The following is an 18,814-nucleotide window of genomic DNA, read 5'->3' as shown; positions in this document are numbered from 1 at the left end:
GGAGTCGTGTCACATGGTTATTTACCTCTGTCATCCTGGGGTACGGGAGGCAAATGCAACCCATGGCATTTCTAATTCAAAAGGGTTCCTCCCCCTTGGGAACTGTGAGAACCACCCTGCCAACTGTAGTCAGGATCCCATCTTACTCATCTGTCCTTTGCTGTGCCTTCGCACTGTTTCTTGCATAAGGCGGGTGCCCCCAAAATGGTGCCTGGCCAGCTGTGTGGATGGATGTGTGTGTAGCTGACCACCAGAGAGCTTCAGGAAGCCTTCTTACGCTACATTTCCCCATCCTTCCCTGGTGAAAAAGTCGATTTACCTAAAACCTGAACATTTGTCAATATAGGTTTTACTTTTAAATGTTTGTAAATGAGTCCTAATTCGGAAGAAGGAACCAGCTGACAGCTGTGTTGTGGCCAGATTTGCTTAAGTGTCTTGTGTCCATAGAGATGGTGAGTCTCCTCGGCACATCGCTGTTAATTAACTGTCGGTGACCGAAGCAGGCATCTGGACAGACAGCCCAAAACAAACAGAAAACATTTCTCTCAGGGACAGCATTCTGATATTCAGAAGCTTGGCACCCAGAGTTCCATATATTAGTTGTTTCATTTTCATATTTTATTTTCTAAATATTTTTGTCCGAAGTAAACTGGGACTCTGTTTTCCAACTAATCGCCTCCAGAGATCTGAATTATACTTCTCCGGTCTGTTTCAGTTTAGTATTGTTATTAAAGCTTGTTTAAACAATTGTTGAATTCCAAGACAAAGGAAAAAGTCAGAAGAGGCACTTTTTGTGGGGCTGAGGAGAGAACGCCCTCGCTGTCTGTGAGTACGTCCTGACTGGCCCGGTTCCTCCACCTCCGCTGCCTTGGGTGGGTTGGTTTGTTTATGGATCTGGTAAACGGAGGCAGAGGGATAACCCTGACGTCTCTCAGTCCTAACTTTTCATTCTCTGTAAAGTCACTGCGGATGATGAATTCAAAGATTAGTCATTAAGCATCCACCGTAAAATCCACACTCGTTCCTCGGTGGGGAAACCCACGGAGTCCAGATGTGCTTCTCTTCTCAAGAAGCTCAGCCTTCGGAGCAGACGCCGGCGCCAGCACAGTTAGTCTGCAAGGATACTGTCCGCGGATCTAGCCTCGCAGAGTGTGTGTGGGCTCCTCTCGGAAATGGCATCGTGCCTCCTCCTGGGGCAGGAGAGAAGTCCAGTCCAGCTGACGGTATTTTATAAACTTAAGTACTGTGAATCTAGAGATAGCAAGAGGTGTTTACAGTCTGATCTTACCTGTTCTCTTAAATAAAACCTGCTCTTTCCAAAGTCACGAGAAACGCCACAGTTGCCCAGTCCAGTAGCTTCTAACTTTTATCTCCTTCCACGTCTCTGAAGCCGTTGGCCCCACGGACCCACCTTCTCTTCTCAGCCCTCTGCTTCCTTAACTGGTGTGAAACTAAAGCTCCTCTGAATTCGTGTGAAACTAAAGCTCTCTGAATTCTTCTGCTTCTACAAGGGTGTGGCCGTCTCTGACTTCCCCACTCGCAGGGTTGTGCAATGCCTTGCCTGCCGCCGAAGCAGAGTCGTTAACTCTGGCCCCGGGTCTCTCTGTGTCATTTGTGACTTGGCCAGAAATACGCGCAGCATTTACAACGTGGTTACTCCTTATGGCGTTCCACTCATTCTCCTTTCTATTAATTACAGCGCACGCTGTCCCAGGCAGCACACATCTCAGTGCATGCAAGGCCCACAGTAACCAACCACGTCCACATCTCTCTCTCATAAACTGGGAATCCTTGCAGGACACTTTCTTGACTACTTCTGCTTTTAAGGCTTCACAGAATGATTTGATATATAGGAGATATTTAATACTTTTTTTTTTATTAAATAAGGAGAGAGGCAAACTTCTAAGGGTGATGCACATTACATCTTCATACTGTCTTCCTTTCCTAGAAAGTAACCAACAGATTAAAATATATTTTCCATTTAAAAAATATATACTCCCAGGGCACCTGGGTGGCTCATTCAGTTAAGCGTCTGCCTTCCGTTTGGGTCATGATGCCACTTTCCTGAGATTGATTAAGCCTGGCATCCTGCTTCCCTGCTCAGCTGGGAGTCTGCTTCTGCCCCGCCCAACCGCACCACCCCAACTCATATGCTCTCTTGTGCTCGCTCTCTCTCAAATAAATAAATAAAATCTTTAAATACACACACACACACACACACACACTCTCTCTCTCATGAGATACCACTTCACACCTCCTAGGATGGCTACAATCAGACAGATAAACAGACAAGAACAATTACAAGGGTTGGTACAGACACGGAAAGATAAAACACCAGTAGGTTGCTGGTGCAGGCCCTTTGGAGAAGTCTGACAGTTCCTCAGAATGTTAACCGTGAAGCTATCACATGACTCAGCAGTTTCACTCCTAGGTGTAAGGCCAGGAGAAGTGAAAACACACCCAAACAAAATGTCGCACGTGGATTTTCCTAGCAAGCATTATTCCGAACTGCCAGAAAGTGAAAACAACCCAAATGTCCATCAACTGAAGAATAAATAAATAAACAAAACGTGGGTCTCCCCACACAGCGTAGATGATTTGGTAGTGAAAGAATGAAGTACTGATACATGCTGTGACATGGGGAAACCTTGAAAACCCTGTGCGAAGGAAAAGCAGCCAGTCGCCAGAGACCACATAATGTGTGGTTCCATTTCTGCGAAGTGTCTGCAGTAGGCAAATCCCCAGACCCAGAAAGTGGACTCAGGATTGCCCAGAACTGGGAGGTGGAGGTGGGGTGGGTGCGAAGACTAGCAGATACAGTATCTTCTTGGCGGGACGAAGTGCTCTCAGCTCAGACATTGGTTACCGGTTACAGGACTCTGCGAATATCCTGAGCCATTGACTCATACGCTTTAGGTGGGTGAGTTTTAGAGTATATGAACTACATCCCAGTAAAGATGTTAAAATGCCAAATTAAACACACATGCGCGTGTGCTTGCACGTGCACAGGCACACACACACACAGTGTCCTGTGGTATCCTGGTTTTGATCCTGGAACAGAAAAGAACATCAGTGGAAAGAGAAATGAAACCCAAATCCAGTCTAGAATTTAGTTAATGGTCATGTACCGATGTCAGTTTCCTACTATTGACGAATGTACCAGGGTTATGTAAGACATTCCCATTAGAGACACTGGGGAGGAAGGGGCATGTAAGAACTATGTACTATCTTTGTAACCTTCCTGCCAGCCGAAAGCTACGATAAAATAGAAGATTTCCCAAATTAAATTTAAAAAAAAATAATTTGTAAAGAAAAATTTGGGAAACTACCGAAAAGTTAAAGTAGATATTGTTTCTTTACATTTATTCAAGCATAATCATTCAATGAAAAACTGAATCAGATTAAGGTTTTTTCACCACATAGGTGTGATTCTTCTGTCAAGAGACTTTTTTGCCTTCCACTGTGTTTAAATGTTTTAATACTATTTAATATATACTAACTGTCAGGACTGCGATAGGTACGAGATTTTACACCACTTGAAGGTTCCCAAGTTAGCCTGACAGATTCTGGGTGCTCGCTGAAGTCACAGGGCTCCTGGGTCCCGGGAGGAATGAGTTTATTGCTTATTGCACAAAAAGCACCCTGCGCATAGCTTCCTTGTTGGTTCCTCTTACTTCCCAAGTCCCCCAAGGGCAGCACAGTCGAGAAACCCCACCCTTAGGAAACATCAATTTTTATAATGGGCAGTGAGCCTGCCTGATCTCTGCCCTTGACTGAGACATTATCTTTATTATGCGGGACAGTAAACAAACCTACCCTTTGCTTCGGAAGGAAACAGTATCTCTATTTTTCAAGGCTATTTGATACACAGACATTTTGGAAAAGATAGTTTAGAACAAAAGGACAATCAGTGCCTTTGCTCACAAGACCTGGGGAAGATAAGAGAGACCCATGAAGACTGTTCTTTCACCATTCATATGTTCTCACCACTGTTATTCAGAAATGAGTGTATTCAGTTAAAGAGATGTGATTTGGGGGCACCTGGGTGGCTGAGTTGGTTAAGCCTCCAGCTCTTGATTTCGGCTCAGGTCATGATCTCAGGGTTGTGAGATGAGCCCTGTGTCAGGCTCCACTCAGTGTGGAATCTGCTTAAGATTCTCTCTCTCCATCTCTCTACCCATACCCCCACTCATGCTCACTCTCTCTCCCAAATAAATTAAATAAATTAAGTAATTAAATAAATTAAATAAATAAATAAATAGTCTTTTAAAAAGGATTTGATTTAATCTTAATTATGTGTTAATTTTGATAAATATTTTAATTTTTTAAATTTTGATTTAAATAATACATTATTGTAGTTACATATGATTAATATATTGGTCACATTATTTATCTATATATATTATACATTTTGCAAATTGTTTAACTTACTTTTTCTAATATACAAATGCCTAAAATGAAATGAAAATATAGTCAGTTAGTCCCTTATATATTGAAGGCCAAGAATGTTTAGTTTACTCATTGGCTGTGGAATTGAGAAGGCAATGAAAAATATCCTGAGATAAAGAATTTTTGCAAAGGTTCCTAAAATTTTAATGAAACTAGAGGATTGTAATGTTAAGGTGTTTGGGAGTTATAAAAACTAAAATCATATATTGCACTTATATTTAAGGGATTTTTTTCAGTTCTGTTGGAATATAATTTATATACAGTAAAGTCAATTTAAGTTCACAATTTGATGAGTTTTGACAAATGTTTAAGTTATGTATAATAATATCAAGAAGTTATGTATAATAACTTTTGCAATCATGGTAGGAATATTGCCGTCACTCCCAAAATTCCCTCCTGTCACCTTGCAGTCATTCTGTTCCTCCAGTTGAATCACTAATAAACTTCTCACACTACTTTTGCCTTTTCTAAAATACTATATGGAACCATGTACTAGGTAATGTTTTTTGGTCTGGCTTTTTTTTCTATTAACATCATGATCTTGAGACTCAATCATGCTGTTTGTATCAGTGGTTCATTCCTTCTTATTGTGAGTCTGTTGCATTGTGTGAATGTACCACTATTTGTTTATCCATTTACCTGTTGACAGCAGATTGGCTTGTTTCTAGTTAGGGGCTAAGCTGCTCTGAGAATCCCAGTAGAATTCTTTGTGCAACGATACGTTTTGTTTTTCTTGGGTGAATGAATACCCATCAGTGGGATTGTTGTGTTGTATTAAATGTCTGTTAGTGACATTATAAGAAATTGCTAACCTGTTGTCTAAAGCGGCTGTACTGTTTCACATTCTTCTGGTAACGTATCAGTGCTCAGTTTCTTCACATCTTTGTCAACACTTGGTATTATCAGTCTTTAATTTTAACCATTCTGATATGGACCATTACTCTTTGTGGTTTCAGTTTGCTCTTTCCTGATGATTTATGGTGTTGGGCACCTTTTCTGTGTTCTTTGCCAGTCGTAAATATTCTTTGTTGAAATAATTTCTGAAGTCTTTTGCCCATTTTAAGACATGTTGTTTGTCTTATTGTGGCATTTTAAGAGGTTTTTCATGGTCATTTATAATTTAATATGTGCTTTAATAATTTATATTTTAATATAGTTTCTATTACTAGTCCTTTAGCAGATAGATCCTGTATAAATATTTTCTCCTAGTCTGTGGCTTGCCTTTTCATTTTTCCAACAATGCCTTTGAGGAGCAAAATAATTTAATTTTGATGTGGTCAGTTTTTTCAGGTTTTCATGTGTGCTAAGAAATCTTTGCCTGACCCAAGATCACAAAAATATTCCCCTCCTCTAAAAGTTTTGTAGTTTTAATATTTAGGTATATTTTTAGTTCATTTTTATAGTTGATACAAGAGTTGAGATTTGAGGGAGACTTATAAATATTGAGGGTTTTTTTTTTTTTTCCCTGCCAACCTTTTTTTTTTGTTTGCGTGTGGATATCGCTTGTTGCAGCATTATTTGTTCAGACGAATATTCTTTTCCTGGTTGGAATAACACTTGGCGTCTTTGTCAGATATCAATAGGCCATGTCTGTGCAGGTCTGTTTGTAGAGTCTCTCTTGCTCCATTGATCTAAAAGTTTGTCTTTGTGCCAGTATCACACTGGCTTGATGACTGTACCTTTTGTAATGACTCTTAGGATCAAGTAGTGATCCTTTGGGGGGGAATTCACAGCTTAACAGGACAAATTTTCTGATGTATAAACATGAGACCTCTATTTAAGCATGCTTTAATGTTCCTCATCAGTGTTTTCTGGTTTTTAGAATACAAGTCTTGCTCAGATTTTCTTAGTGATTTTATATTCATTGATGCTATTTAGATGGTATTACTTTTGTTTTTAATTTTTTAACTGTTCACTGCTACTGTATAGAACTAGTGCTGCTTTTTTATCTATTGACTTTGTATCTTGCAGCTGTGCTGAGCTGATTTATTCCAGCAGCATTTTTGTAGATTCCTGAGGATTTTCTATGTAGGCAATCATCCTATCTATGAATAAAGGAAGTTTTACTTCTTTCTTTCCAGACCCCTGTGCATTTTATTTCTTTTTCTGCTTTACTGAATTGGCTAGAAACCCCTATACAGTGTGGAATAAACGTGATGAGCGTGGACATTCTTGCCTTGGTCTTGATCTCAGAGTGAAAGCATTTGGTCTCTATTAAGTATGAATGCTAACTGTGGGTGGGGTGTGTGTGTGTGTGTGTGTGTGTGTGTGTGTTTTAACAGATACCCTTTATCAGGCTGAAGAATTTCGTTTCTGTTTCCACTGTCCTATGAGTTTTATCACGAATAGATGTTTACTTTTTTCCAACACTTTCCTACATTTCTTGATAATCATTAATTTGTGGCGTTTTTGGTCTGTTAATAAATTGATTTTTCAACATTCCTAGAATGAACTTGGTCTTGACAACTTGATCTCTTTTCTGTATGCTAGATTCAGTATCTTAATTTTCGTTCAGGATTTTGCAGCTGAGTTTCTGAGGGATTTTGATTTGTATTTTTCTTATAATGTCTGTCTAGGTTTGGTGTCCAGGGGATGCTGGACTAATACAAATGAGCTGTGTGTTGTTCCTTCCTTTTCTATTTTGTGTAAGAGTTTGTGTAGAATTGGTATTATTTCTTCCTTAAATGTTTGGTGGCATTCACCACTGATGCCTTCTGGGCCTGTACATTTCCTTATAGGAAGGTTTTTAACTGAATTCAGTATCTTTAATAGAATAAGGGTATTCAGGTTATCTTCTTGAGCAAATTTTGGTAGTTTGCAGTTGCCATGAAATGTTTCCATTTAATTTAACTTGTTGAAACTGCTACAGTGATGTTCATAATATCCCTTTGTTATCCTTCCAATGTCTGTAGGATCTGTAATGATGACTTCTTTTCATTCCTTATGCTTGCAGTTTTTAACTTTCATTCTTGGTCAGTCTTCGTACTTTACTGAAACCATTGGTCTAGTCAGGGAATCAGCTTTTGGTTTCATCAATTTTCTTTTTTTTTTTTTTTTTTTTAAGATTTTATTTATTTGTCAGGGACAGAGAGAGGGGCAGGCAGAGGAAGAAGCAGACTCCCCACTGAGCAGGGAGCCCAACATGGGACTCAATCCCAGGGGATGGTGACCTGAGCAGAAGGCAGATACTAAACTGACTGAACCACCCAGGCGTCCCTGATTTTATTTTTCTGTTTTCTATTTCATTGGTATCTGTTCTTTGTTTTCTTTATTCTATTTGCTTTGGGTTAGTCTGCCTTTGCTAGTTTCTTAAGGTAGAAACTTAGATCATTGATTTGAGACCTCTCTTTTCTAATATAGGCATTTAATGTTATAAATTTTGCTCTAAACACTGTTTTAGCTTTGTCTCACAAATTTTTATATGTTATGTTTGAATTTTTGTGTTTGAGATATTTTCTGATGTTTAACTAATTACACAATGATTCCTTAAGATTTCTTCTTTGATTCATGGATTTTTAAGGGTTTTTTTTGTGTGGTTTGTTTTTTTTTTTTGCTTTGTTTTGTTTTTTAAATGTTTGTGGGTTTTCCAGGTAACTTCTTATTTTGGTTTCTGATTTTGATACTGTTGTGGTCAGACTGCATATGTAGTATGATTTTAATCCTCAAATTTGATACTTGTTTTATGCCACAAAATATGGTCTGCTTTGGTGAACATTCTATGACTATTTGAAAAGGATGTGTATTCTGCTGTTGTTGGGTGAATTGCTCTGTATGTGTTGGGTAGATGAAAGTGGTTGGTAATATTTTTCAAGTTTTCTGTATTCTTACTGATTCTGTGTCTACTTGTTTTATCAGTTATGGGGAGAGGACTATTGAAATCTTTCATGGTAATTTAAAAATTGTATTCTTTTAAATTTAACAAAAGTAGATGATTATGATGTTAGATGACTGAGAACTGTAAAGGCTAATTTTTTTTTATTATTTGTTTTATTTATTTATTTATTTATTATTTTTATTTATTTACTTGACAGAGATCACAAGTAGGCAGAGAGGCAGGCAGAGAGAGAGGAAGGGAAGCAGGCTCCCCGCTCAGCAGAGAGCCCAATGTGGGGCTTGATCCCAGGAGCCTGGGATCATGACCTGAGCCGAAGGCAGAGGCTTTAACCTACTGAGCCACCCAGGCGCCTCTGTAAAGGCTAAATTAAAAAAATAGTTTAGGGGAATGTTTTCTTCTTAATATGCGTTGGATTCCCATAGACTTGTTTTCCGTTGCCAGTCCTGTCACTTACCACCTCAGCAACACCGCTGAGCTTATTCTTTGGATACAGGTAATACAGACTTCTTGCAGCTATTGTGGGAATTAAATTAATAATTAATTACATAGAATTCTCTACTGTCTGATCTCCAGTGGACAGTAACTCTTGAATACATAGAAATTATTTTTGTATTTTTTTTAACTTGCAAGTAAAGATATCTAATATGTATTTTAATCTTTGATACATTGCATTTGTTAATTTTTTTTTTTTTTTTTTTTTTTAAAGATTTTATTTATTTATTTGACAGAAATCACAAGAGAGGCAGGCAGAGAGAGAGGAAGGGAAGCAGGCTCTCCGCTGAGCGGAGAGCCCGATGTGGGACTCGATCCCAGAATCCTGAGATCATGACCTGAGCCGAAGGCAGCGGCCCAACCCACTGAGCCACCCAGGCGCCTGGGTGGCTCAGCTGGTTAATTTTTTTTTTTAATTTCACCCTTGGCCTGCACCAGGTTTTCTCTTTGTGTATCTTTTTTCTGTTGCTTTTATTGGAGCCTTAATTGAGCATAGCATGCCTTGATTGTGTTGTGAAAAGGATTTTTTTCTTGTCATAATTTTGCTCACTTTACAATAAAGTATGAAAAAGGGAAGAGTGTTGGTACAACAGATACACTTGCAGCAGCTGTAAAATCATCCCACATTACTTCGCCGTCTGAAAGTCGATGTGTTTTTCTTTTCTTTCAGATAAATCGAGAAAGCTGGTGTGCGATAAAGCCGTGCCCCGATGCAGCACCTCTGTTGGCCCCCACGCAGAGCCCAGGTGAGCAGGGGTCTTCCAACTTCCAGGTGCTTGAATAACTGTGACTTAAATCTCCATTTTTTTGCACTGCAGGCCCTGTCCGATTACAGAGCTCTTTTGGAGTACTGTCCTTCCTTACTGTGCCGTGCAGTAAGTCAGAAGAGAGGGGTATAAGTGATTTGGGATTGTAGGCATTTTGTCTCAGCTGAGACTATGTAGTATCCTAGAATTAACCTAAATTCCATCTAAGTAGTGCATCTTCACACGTGGCTTTCTGTGAAGGCGTCTGTGCTGTGCACATGCAGAGGATCGTGGTTTCTCAGTCTGATCAAACTATAAATATTTATTGAGAACTCATCCTCGGCTCTCCATTTTGGCTGCCCATCGAAGTTATCTGGGGAGATGTAGAAATACACTGCTGCCTGGGTCCTGCTTGCAGAAGTTGTCATTTAATTGGGCCTAGGGTGTGAGCTGGACCTCAGAATCTTTGGAAGCTCCTTTGGTGACTCCACTGCATAGCTGGAATTGAGAACCCTAAACTTTGGAAGTATTGTCCCAATTGAGCCTTTCCTTAAACACCCATGAGGTGTTAGTAACAACAGGTGAGGGTCACCTGCTAAGACCTGGCTTGTTAATGACATAGCGTATGACTTGTGGGTAGTTAAGACGCCCATCTTTTTCCCCAGGTTTAGCCACTAATTCACAGTGATGTAAGGAAAGTTCCCTCATGTCTGTGCTCTCTGTTGTCTCCCATCTCTCAAGAGTTACTAGCTCTCCGTGGGGCGTGTTGCCTGAATGACACGGTGCATAACCGTAAGTCCCTGGGCCTGTTGTGAGTCCCGGTAATTTGTACCCTGGGCTCTTGAGAGATGGGTCAACCTGAGTCAGCAACACCTCTGTTTACCTTTATAGGTTTTACTGACCTGCTTTAAAATTTATTGAATCCTCACTGACTGGTAGTCGTGGATGTCCTGCGGTAGTATTAAATCGAAAGACAAACTTTCCAAATCCTGTATCTCCCAAGGGCTTTCCTACTGATTCTCAACTCTCTGACTTTATTCCGAAGGAAGTATTAGAGACAGAAATGAAAAGTGTTCTTCCCTAGTTTTGTCTCACTTGGAGGATATTATGCTGTAGTTGTGTTTAGGGTCCCGGCGTGTTGTAAGATTGACCCTGTTCATGGATTCAGCTGACACTTACACCCCGCCCAGGCCCTAGAATCTTCTACTTAGAAGTATACTACTTAACTATGTCTTGCTTCCTTGAGCTGTTCAGGGTGTTTTCTGAAAGTATAATGACGCCCAACCGTGCAAGCAGTGAAACTATCTAAGTTTCTCCTTATGCTGGAGTTTAATTTACTCATTTAAAGAAATGAATTTTGAACCCCTGAACATTTTCCCCAGGACATCCTCTTGGATTTTGTGGACAGTGTCCGCTCCATACTCCAGCCCCAAGCATAACTACTTTGGTGTTTTTAGAGTGGGTCTTTTTAACTCTCTGTGTAACAGCATCCAAGATCTGGATTTTGCTTTGGAGCTTCAGACCTGAGTTTTTTATTTTAGCAAATTTTGGGGTGAGTTCTAAGCCCTTTGGATCTTTGGAGGTTTCATTTATGTTACGAACACAGCTCAAGAGAGCAATAGTGTAAAACCAAGAAGGATAAAATGTTTTAAAATCACTTTGGATATTCCTCCATTATGGATAAATACAGATTTATTTAAGGACAAATAAATACCAGTGCATTATGAGTAGCATGGTTCAGCAAATCCCAGCGGGCGCTGCTGGTGGTTTTTCCTGTCTTTCTTTGCCTGCTATAATTTGTTTGCATATATATAATTTTAGACCCAAATGACTAGACAGCATCTTAAAAATGACACGTTTTCCTAGCTTTTAAAGAAGTTAATGTCTCAGGACACAAAAGTTTATAGGTAGGTTTATATACGAGTCATAAACCAGGACTGACCCACGTCAAGGTAATGTCCTTACCAGATACTTGCACAGCGTAGGTTAATAACGAAGGCTTCATTTCATTGGGTGTGTTTGTCACACGCCTGCTGTGTGCGAGGGGTAGGGCTCTGGTTACCGTTTCATAAATTCTTTCTAACAGTCACTACAGCTGTTTTAGGGAGGTCCTGATCATCCCATCTCACTGGTATGGAAATGAAAGCTCAGGGGTTAAATGACTTGTTGCCTGGGATCTTTCTGCTAAAAGTCAGCAGAGGGAGATTCAAGCCAGACAGGACCGATTCTAAAACCAGTCAGTGCTCAGTGTTCTTGCTTCTCCCTGCATGTGTTGCTCCCCTTATTCTTTAGGAAGAGGGCCGGTAGGAAGGCCTGTGACACAAGGTGGGGATTAGCTTTGCCTTTAGGATCCCCCTCATTTGTGGGGTTTCATGATGGCTTAAGGGTCTTTTTCTCCCCCTTGTTCCCTGTTTGCTTACTCTTCTCCCCCCACTGCCGGCCCCCAGCTCAACAGTTAGGATTGTATCGCACAGAGGAGTCATCCTCCAGCTTGATTCGCTGGCCCAGATTTATTTTCTGGGTGAGCTATTCCTACCAGGGCTGAATCTGGATCTTCCCTGTGAATTTTCCATTAGAACGTCTTGAATTGGTTTGTTTTCCAGTCTGGACTTGGGACGTGGTCTGTTTGCCTGCCAGCTGGAGACCAGCAGCTCAGCATACTTGCTGTGACAGCCCTTTCTTTTCTTGGCCAGCCCCTATTTTCCCCTCAACCATGAAATGGAGTTTTTGCTTTTTCCAAGTGGGGAAAGGGGGAGAAGTAGAAAGGTCACACACACCAATTCCACCTAAGTGAGTACATACTCTCCGAAACCGTGGTGGGAGGGGTGGTCCAGAATACCCATGATTTTCAGTCTTTTAAAGGCAGGGCTATTCCCATTGAATGAAACACTCAGAAATAGTTTGGACCAACCAAGATTGAAACTAGGAAAAAAGACTAGGGTCTTTTTTTTTTTTCCTTTAATGAAACATTTTCAGATTAATCTATGAGCCCCATCTCACTCCCGGTGGCATCCTTTGTGTACTTCTGTGTTGGAACTGTGTCTTCGTATGTCTGCTTCTGTTACAAGATTGTAAATTACCCCACACATACGCAGACTAAATATCTCTTTTTATTTGGATAATCCCCAATACCTAGTCAGATACTAACTGACAGAGGAGGTCATTTTACGCTCAAGCAGTTCATGAGCTGTATACCAATACAGTGCTTCTTTGACCCTTCCTCTAAGATTCCCAGTTAATCCAGGGCAAAAAATTTATTAATGATCAATAATTAGCTAATTCAGATAAGAAGAAACTTTCTTTTCTCATCCTGCAGTGTGCACACACACATGCACTCTCTCTCTCTCTCTCTCTCTCTCTCTCTCACACACACACACACACACACACACACACACACACACACACACACACACACACACACACACATATACAATTATTGTCCAAACATAGACCCTGAGAATTTAGGGAGACGTTGGGGATTGTCTAAACTCTACTTCCCCTTCTGCGTATGCATCTTTTCTGAAACCTCTCGACAAAGTCGTTCAGCCTTTGCTCCACCCCTTCTGGTGAAGTGATGGGTTACTTTCTGAAACTCCCAACCCATTGCCCAGAAGCCTACTTCTAGCAAAGCTCCGTGGCTTCCACAGAGCAGGCTTTTTGTTCTGCCTCTGGAACAGCACACAGCAAATCTGCAGCTGCCCTTAGACACATTTTCTTCAAGCCCCTGTGCAAGCCACGTGGTTCTTGAGTGTTTCCACTGTTGTGACCTCATCACCATGCATGCATTTCTGTTTATCAGTGTTTGACTGTAAATATTACCTAGGGACAGACATCATCCTGTGGGTGCAGTCTAGCTGTTACATAATGTTAGGACTGTCCCCATTTTGGATTTGGGTACACTGTATTAATAGAGTCTAAAGCCATCGGTATTTTTTGTTTTGCTGTCACCTTATATCATCAGCTCCTCTTGAATCTGCTTTCAACCAAAACCTCCAGGTGGCATGTTCATGAACTGGTAGCCTTCTGATCTATTGTGTCCCTCGTCGCTTAGTAGCACCTGCAGAGTTGAGACCTGTCTGTCTGAATGCCATATAAAAATGCTAACTGAAATGGAAATGCGTCACTCTCCAGACTTCTTGAAGGAAGTTATCTACCCACTAGCTGACTTTCTTTGGGCTCTTGCTTTTACCACATACAAATATTTTAAATTCTTTTGCTTCCAGGTCTTATGTCCCTTTTGTTTACAGAATTAATAGGAGAAAGTGGATTAAATACCTTGTTAATTTCAGTGTACTGAGCGGTTTAGAATTCCTTGATCTACAGCATAATGTTTCTGTCAAGACTCCCTGTCTGATTCACCAGAGTCCCTAGGATAGTTACTGAACTGAAGACAGATTCTAGACGATACATTTCTCTTTAGTGCATTATTCCCCCAATGTCAGGTCTGTTTAAGGTAGAAGCTAAACAATTATATTTCTGTTATTACTCAATAGAACCCATAAGTGTAATACGCTGACGTTTGTATTAGATATGCTTCCCCTCCTTTATTAATCCTAGTGTTTGGCTAGGTAACAAGTTTCCAGAAAGAACTTAAGTCTTAGAAATTTGGCCATAAACCCTATCACGTAGTTTCCTAGTAAAGGACGTCTGATTTTAGTAGCAAAAGAAAATATTTTCTAACTACCAAGAGGAAAAGATTACCACTTAAATACCTAAATATAGATGGAATTGTGGTTCTAAATTACCATTTTATCTTTTGGTGCCTTTGGTTTACATGGCAAACTCATGGTTGTCTCATAGTAACAATCACCCTAGAATTGGAATACAGGAGTTAAAAAGCTACTAATCTGACCGTGTCCTTTACAGCTGCGTAATACTGGAAGGAGGGGACGTTAGTTGGTTGACTTACAAGGCGAATGGCTGCAATGAAAAGGTATTGGCTGAATATGTTTTCTTTCTCAGAATGTGAGAACTTCCTGGATGTCGGACTGGGCAGAGAGTGTGCCTCAAAACAAGTCCTCAAAAGAGAATCCGGCAGTGACTCTGACCTCTTTCACTCACCCAGCGAAGAAGTGGACAGCATCATCTTCCCCAAGGTACTGTCCGCCTCAGTATGCGACTCCTGCCGACCGTGCTGAGCATCTCCAGCTCTGTGTGATCCTGGAGAAGAAAGTGTCCTCCCTTCCAGAGAAGGGAGCTCCAGGTGTCCGGGGCTTAAAAAAAGGCATCGGCCACTTTATCCTCTGTAGAGTTGTGGCTGGTTACATGCAGGCTTTGAAGCCTAACGAAATGGGAGTTCCTTTGGTGTGAATTAAATCAGAGGAAGGTGAATGCTTTTCAGTGGGCAGGAAGGGACCGCAGCTCAGACTATAACACGTCATGTGTATAAACTAACTGTAGAGGCATTTCTGATTAATGTGTTTAGGCCTGAAGCTCGTTGCCCAGCTTGGTGATGTCACCCCTCCTCATCTAGCCTGCTTAATTGGAACTTTCTAGATCTCTGCTGGAGAACCCAGACTGTCTTCTCCCCAGTGAAGAGCCAGACCCATGCACATGAGTCACCATGTGTTTTCATATCATCTGAGGCTCTCCAAGGGGTCGGGGGGTGGGGGCGGTTTGCTTTCTTTTGCTTATGTTTGTATCTAGTAGCAGCGAGTTCTGTTTTGTCTCCTGAGAAGCAGAATAGCGGGCTTTCCCACAGCAGGATCCGCAGTGGTACTCAGCCATATGCCACACGTGGTTGTCTTAGTCGCAAGGGGATGAGGGGGCAGAAACACAGCAGCTGTGGATGCCTTTATGAAGCTGTCCCATAAGTTACGGGAGAGTCTTGGCATCCTGGGATTCTGGACTAGCACATATTTAAAGCCTCTGTAAATGTCCCCTCAAACACTTTCTTTTCACTTTTGTCCAGTGGCTCTCATGTGCCCATTTGGCCTCCCCTAATTCTTTTCCACCGTGTTCCTTTTCCTTGTCCTTACTGTCTTCCGGGAGGGTCCTTGGAAAAATTCACAGAACTTCAGGATTCCTGTCATTGTTACTCACAGCAGATTGATTCAGTGGGTTCTGTAAAGTAAAAAGAATCTGCACCCTGGGAAGATCTCACCTCCTTTGAGGTGATCTAGAAAGAGGGAAATCATGATTTTTTTTTTTTTTTTGAATTTGGGTAATTTCCACTGTGACTTTGAGATTTTCATTGTAAGGACTTCTGAACCGTCCCCCACTGCCAAGAGGAATGCCATTCTGAAGGGGCATGTCTCTCAGAATATTTTACTTGTGTCTCAGATAAACAGATGATATCTCTTAGTTCCCGCTTCAGAATGGAATCACGGACAATCACGGAAACTGGGTCATGAGTACACGGGGATTTGTTAAACATTTATGTGTGTCTGAAATTTTTCATAGTCAAAAGGTGTTTTAAAATGGCGGTGTCTTCATTAAGAAAGACTTACTTGCTCCCTCCTAGGTGCGTGACAGCTCGTCCCTGGACGCTGCTATGTCTGCAGAATGGTAGTGATTTCTGCTCGCTAAACCCAGTGATTTTCCTAGCTAAAGAGAATTCCAATTTCCTGTGTTTTGCGTCCTTACTCAAACTGCCAAAAACATTGAGGAGATTGTTCAGACGAATGGCTGGTGCTAGATTGGGCAGTTTTTTCAGGATGACTAGACAGATAGAATTGTTAAGGGTTGGAGCATACTCCCCAGAGCAACTTCTACCCACATTTTGTACCGCAGTGGCTCAGAAAAACCAGAAACGGTGGGTGCACCATCATCTCTTTGTGCGAGCACGAGAATGTCACATGGCCTGGGGCAAGATCTGGAGGGTTCTTCCTCTTAGCTCTTTCCACTTTCCCAAAGTTGATTGTGACCAGGAGAGGTTTTGCAATAAGAGTTTTCTCTAGCATTCTTGAAGCCAGGGGGTTGCATCTGAAAGGAAAAGGGGAGAGCGGAGAGCAAGAGAGACAGGCTGATACTTAACAAAGTTGTTACTATGTACTCAACACTGAACCGAATTTTTTTATAATATATGTGATCTCATTTTGAGCTCCCCACAACCCTGTGAGGTGGGTGGTTTTATCCTCATTAAACTCCTGAGGGAATGCGGGCTCTGACTGGTAGAGAGGTGTCGTCCAGATTACTCAGCTGGTACATAGGCCTGACTCTCAGATCTCTTCCCTGTCTCGATCTCCAGACACCTGCTTTAATAGCCAGTGATTTATACAGAAGCAGGGTGGTGTCCATCCCCGGCTGCCTCCGTGGACAGCCACACGGCGTGTGCTGTGAAACATCACCCTGTCCTGGAGTGCCTTCCACTCTCCCGTCTCTAAAAAATCATCGCTGGGCAAGGCATCACAACATTCGTCTTTGTGAACCATGAGTAGTGCGTTAGGTCACTTCCTACAGCCGTGTGTGTGTGTGTGTGTGTGTGTGTGTGTAAGAGAGAGACAGACAGACAGACAGACAGACTCTGGCCTCACAGAGGTCTCTTCAGCCTTCAGTGTTGGTCACAAACCCTTTGCCTTACCCTTCAGTTTCCATCCAGCCTGCCTTCCAGTAATTATGACTCGGGTGAGAGGAGCTTCCTGATTACTCTTTGAATATTTGCTAGTTCTGAGGTTGTCGTCTTCTCCATAGATCAACAGCATAAAATTTGGACTTTTTTTTTTAAAGATTTTATTTATTTACTTAAGAGAGAGCACACGAGTGGGGCAGAGAGGGAGAAGCAGTCTTCACCGCTGAGCAGGAAGGCCAATGTGGGGCTCGATCCCAGGACCCCAAGATCATGACCTGAGGTGAAGGCAGACACTTAACCAACTGAGCCACCCCAGGTGCCCCTAGGTTATGTTTTTAAAATAGGAAGAAATCCTGGACTTTTTCTTGGCACTAGCAAAGAAAGAGTAATCATAAAATAATCTTGGCTACCCTATTATCCAAAAGGTTAATTGAAGTCCACAAAAATATTGATAGTCGCTCTTTTCCCAAGGAGAATTAGATAAAGCGCTCATACCTTGTTTTTTTCTCCAGGCTGTAAAATGTATCCACAATTGAGAAAATCAGAGTAACTCCCCTAAGATGCTATCTTAAGGAGCACCCTTCCTTTCTTGTGCTAGTTTGCTCTCAGGTACTTGATCACCAAGCCAAAAAGTTTTACAGAACCCAGATTCAAAAAACTTGATTACTTATGCACAAGTATTGAAACTTACTATAATTTCAGAACTGTGAAGCAGCTCACTATCACATGCTTAAGATTCCTGGATAAATTATTGCACACAAATGGATTAGACAGTTGGCACATATTAGGTATTTAAAACATGAGCTGTTATTTGCCAAAGGCACATGACAGAATGGCTTGTGTATCATAGACATCGATTTATAAATATTTAATGAATAAGTTATTAAAAATTAAAGGACTAGGATTTTAGCAATATTAAACATTCGTTCAGGTGTGGTAATAGAAAGTGTGTAGTTGTTTTTATATTTATATATACATATGTTACATAATGTTTACCCTTCTCTCTATGCCTAGACATTACCAATCTGGTGTGATTCTTGGTTAAGAGAGCCGGTCGGGCACTTTCCCCCAAAATTTCATTCAGAAAATGCAGCAGCATCCGGGGAAGGCGGAAGAGCTGTGCAATGAGCACCCGCCACCTGGATTCCACCATTAACTTCCTACCCTTGTTCCACACCTGTGCAACTGTCCTTCCTTTCTCTACTCTCCAGTTAGTGCATCTAATTTCTTTAATGCCTTTTTAAGCAAGTTACAAGTAACAAGCCACTTTTACCCCTAAATACTTAGAATTCAGTATGTGTTAATAGAGTTGTTTTTGTTTGTTATAAATCCTCCAGCAGTGAAATGCACAGTTCAGTGACTTTTCCCTCGGCTTTATGAATTATAGCGGATAAAAATTGTACATATTTAAATGTACAAGAAGATGCTTTGATAGACAAGCTTCACTTGTCTTAAGATGCTTAAGAAATGCTTACACAATCAGGCCGGAAGTGTCTGTCACCTCACAGAGTTACCTCTTCATGCGGGTGGTAAGAACACGAGGGATTCACTGTCCTAGCTGACTTCAAGTCCACAATGCATCGTTAGTAACCATGTCGTCATGCTGTCCATTAGGTCTTCAGAATTTATTCATCTCCTAACTGAGAGCTTGGTGCCTTTGACTAACATCTCTCCATTTCCCCTACCCTCTGGGGAAGCCCTCTTCTACTCTGTTGCTAAGAGTTGCCATTTGTGGTTTCCATATAGAAGTGAGATCACGTAAAAGCTGTCTTTGGCTTATTT

The 18,814-nt window shown here is 41.2% G+C and overlaps 1 protein-coding gene across 11 annotated transcripts in view; it reads left to right on the top strand.

Annotated features, from left to right (window-relative positions):
- The window catches only part of AKAP13 (A-kinase anchoring protein 13), a 320,007-nt gene that overhangs the window by 212,670 nt on the left and 88,523 nt on the right, over positions 1 to 18,814 (top strand). For all 11 annotated transcript variants that reach the window (XM_046008539.1, XM_046008544.1, XM_046008541.1 and 8 more), the window contains 2 exons: positions 9,447 to 9,522; positions 14,485 to 14,618. In XM_046008539.1, coding sequence (XP_045864495.1) covers positions 9,447 to 9,522; positions 14,485 to 14,618 — 210 coding nt within the window. The remainder of the gene's footprint in view (positions 1 to 9,446; positions 9,523 to 14,484; positions 14,619 to 18,814) is intronic.

The sequence above is a fragment of the Meles meles genome, chromosome 6 (genome assembly GCF_922984935.1).
Source record: "Meles meles chromosome 6, mMelMel3.1 paternal haplotype, whole genome shotgun sequence".
NCBI classification, from domain to species: domain Eukaryota; kingdom Metazoa; phylum Chordata; class Mammalia; order Carnivora; family Mustelidae; genus Meles; species Meles meles.
This window is presented reverse-complemented; position numbering and strand designations above follow the sequence as displayed.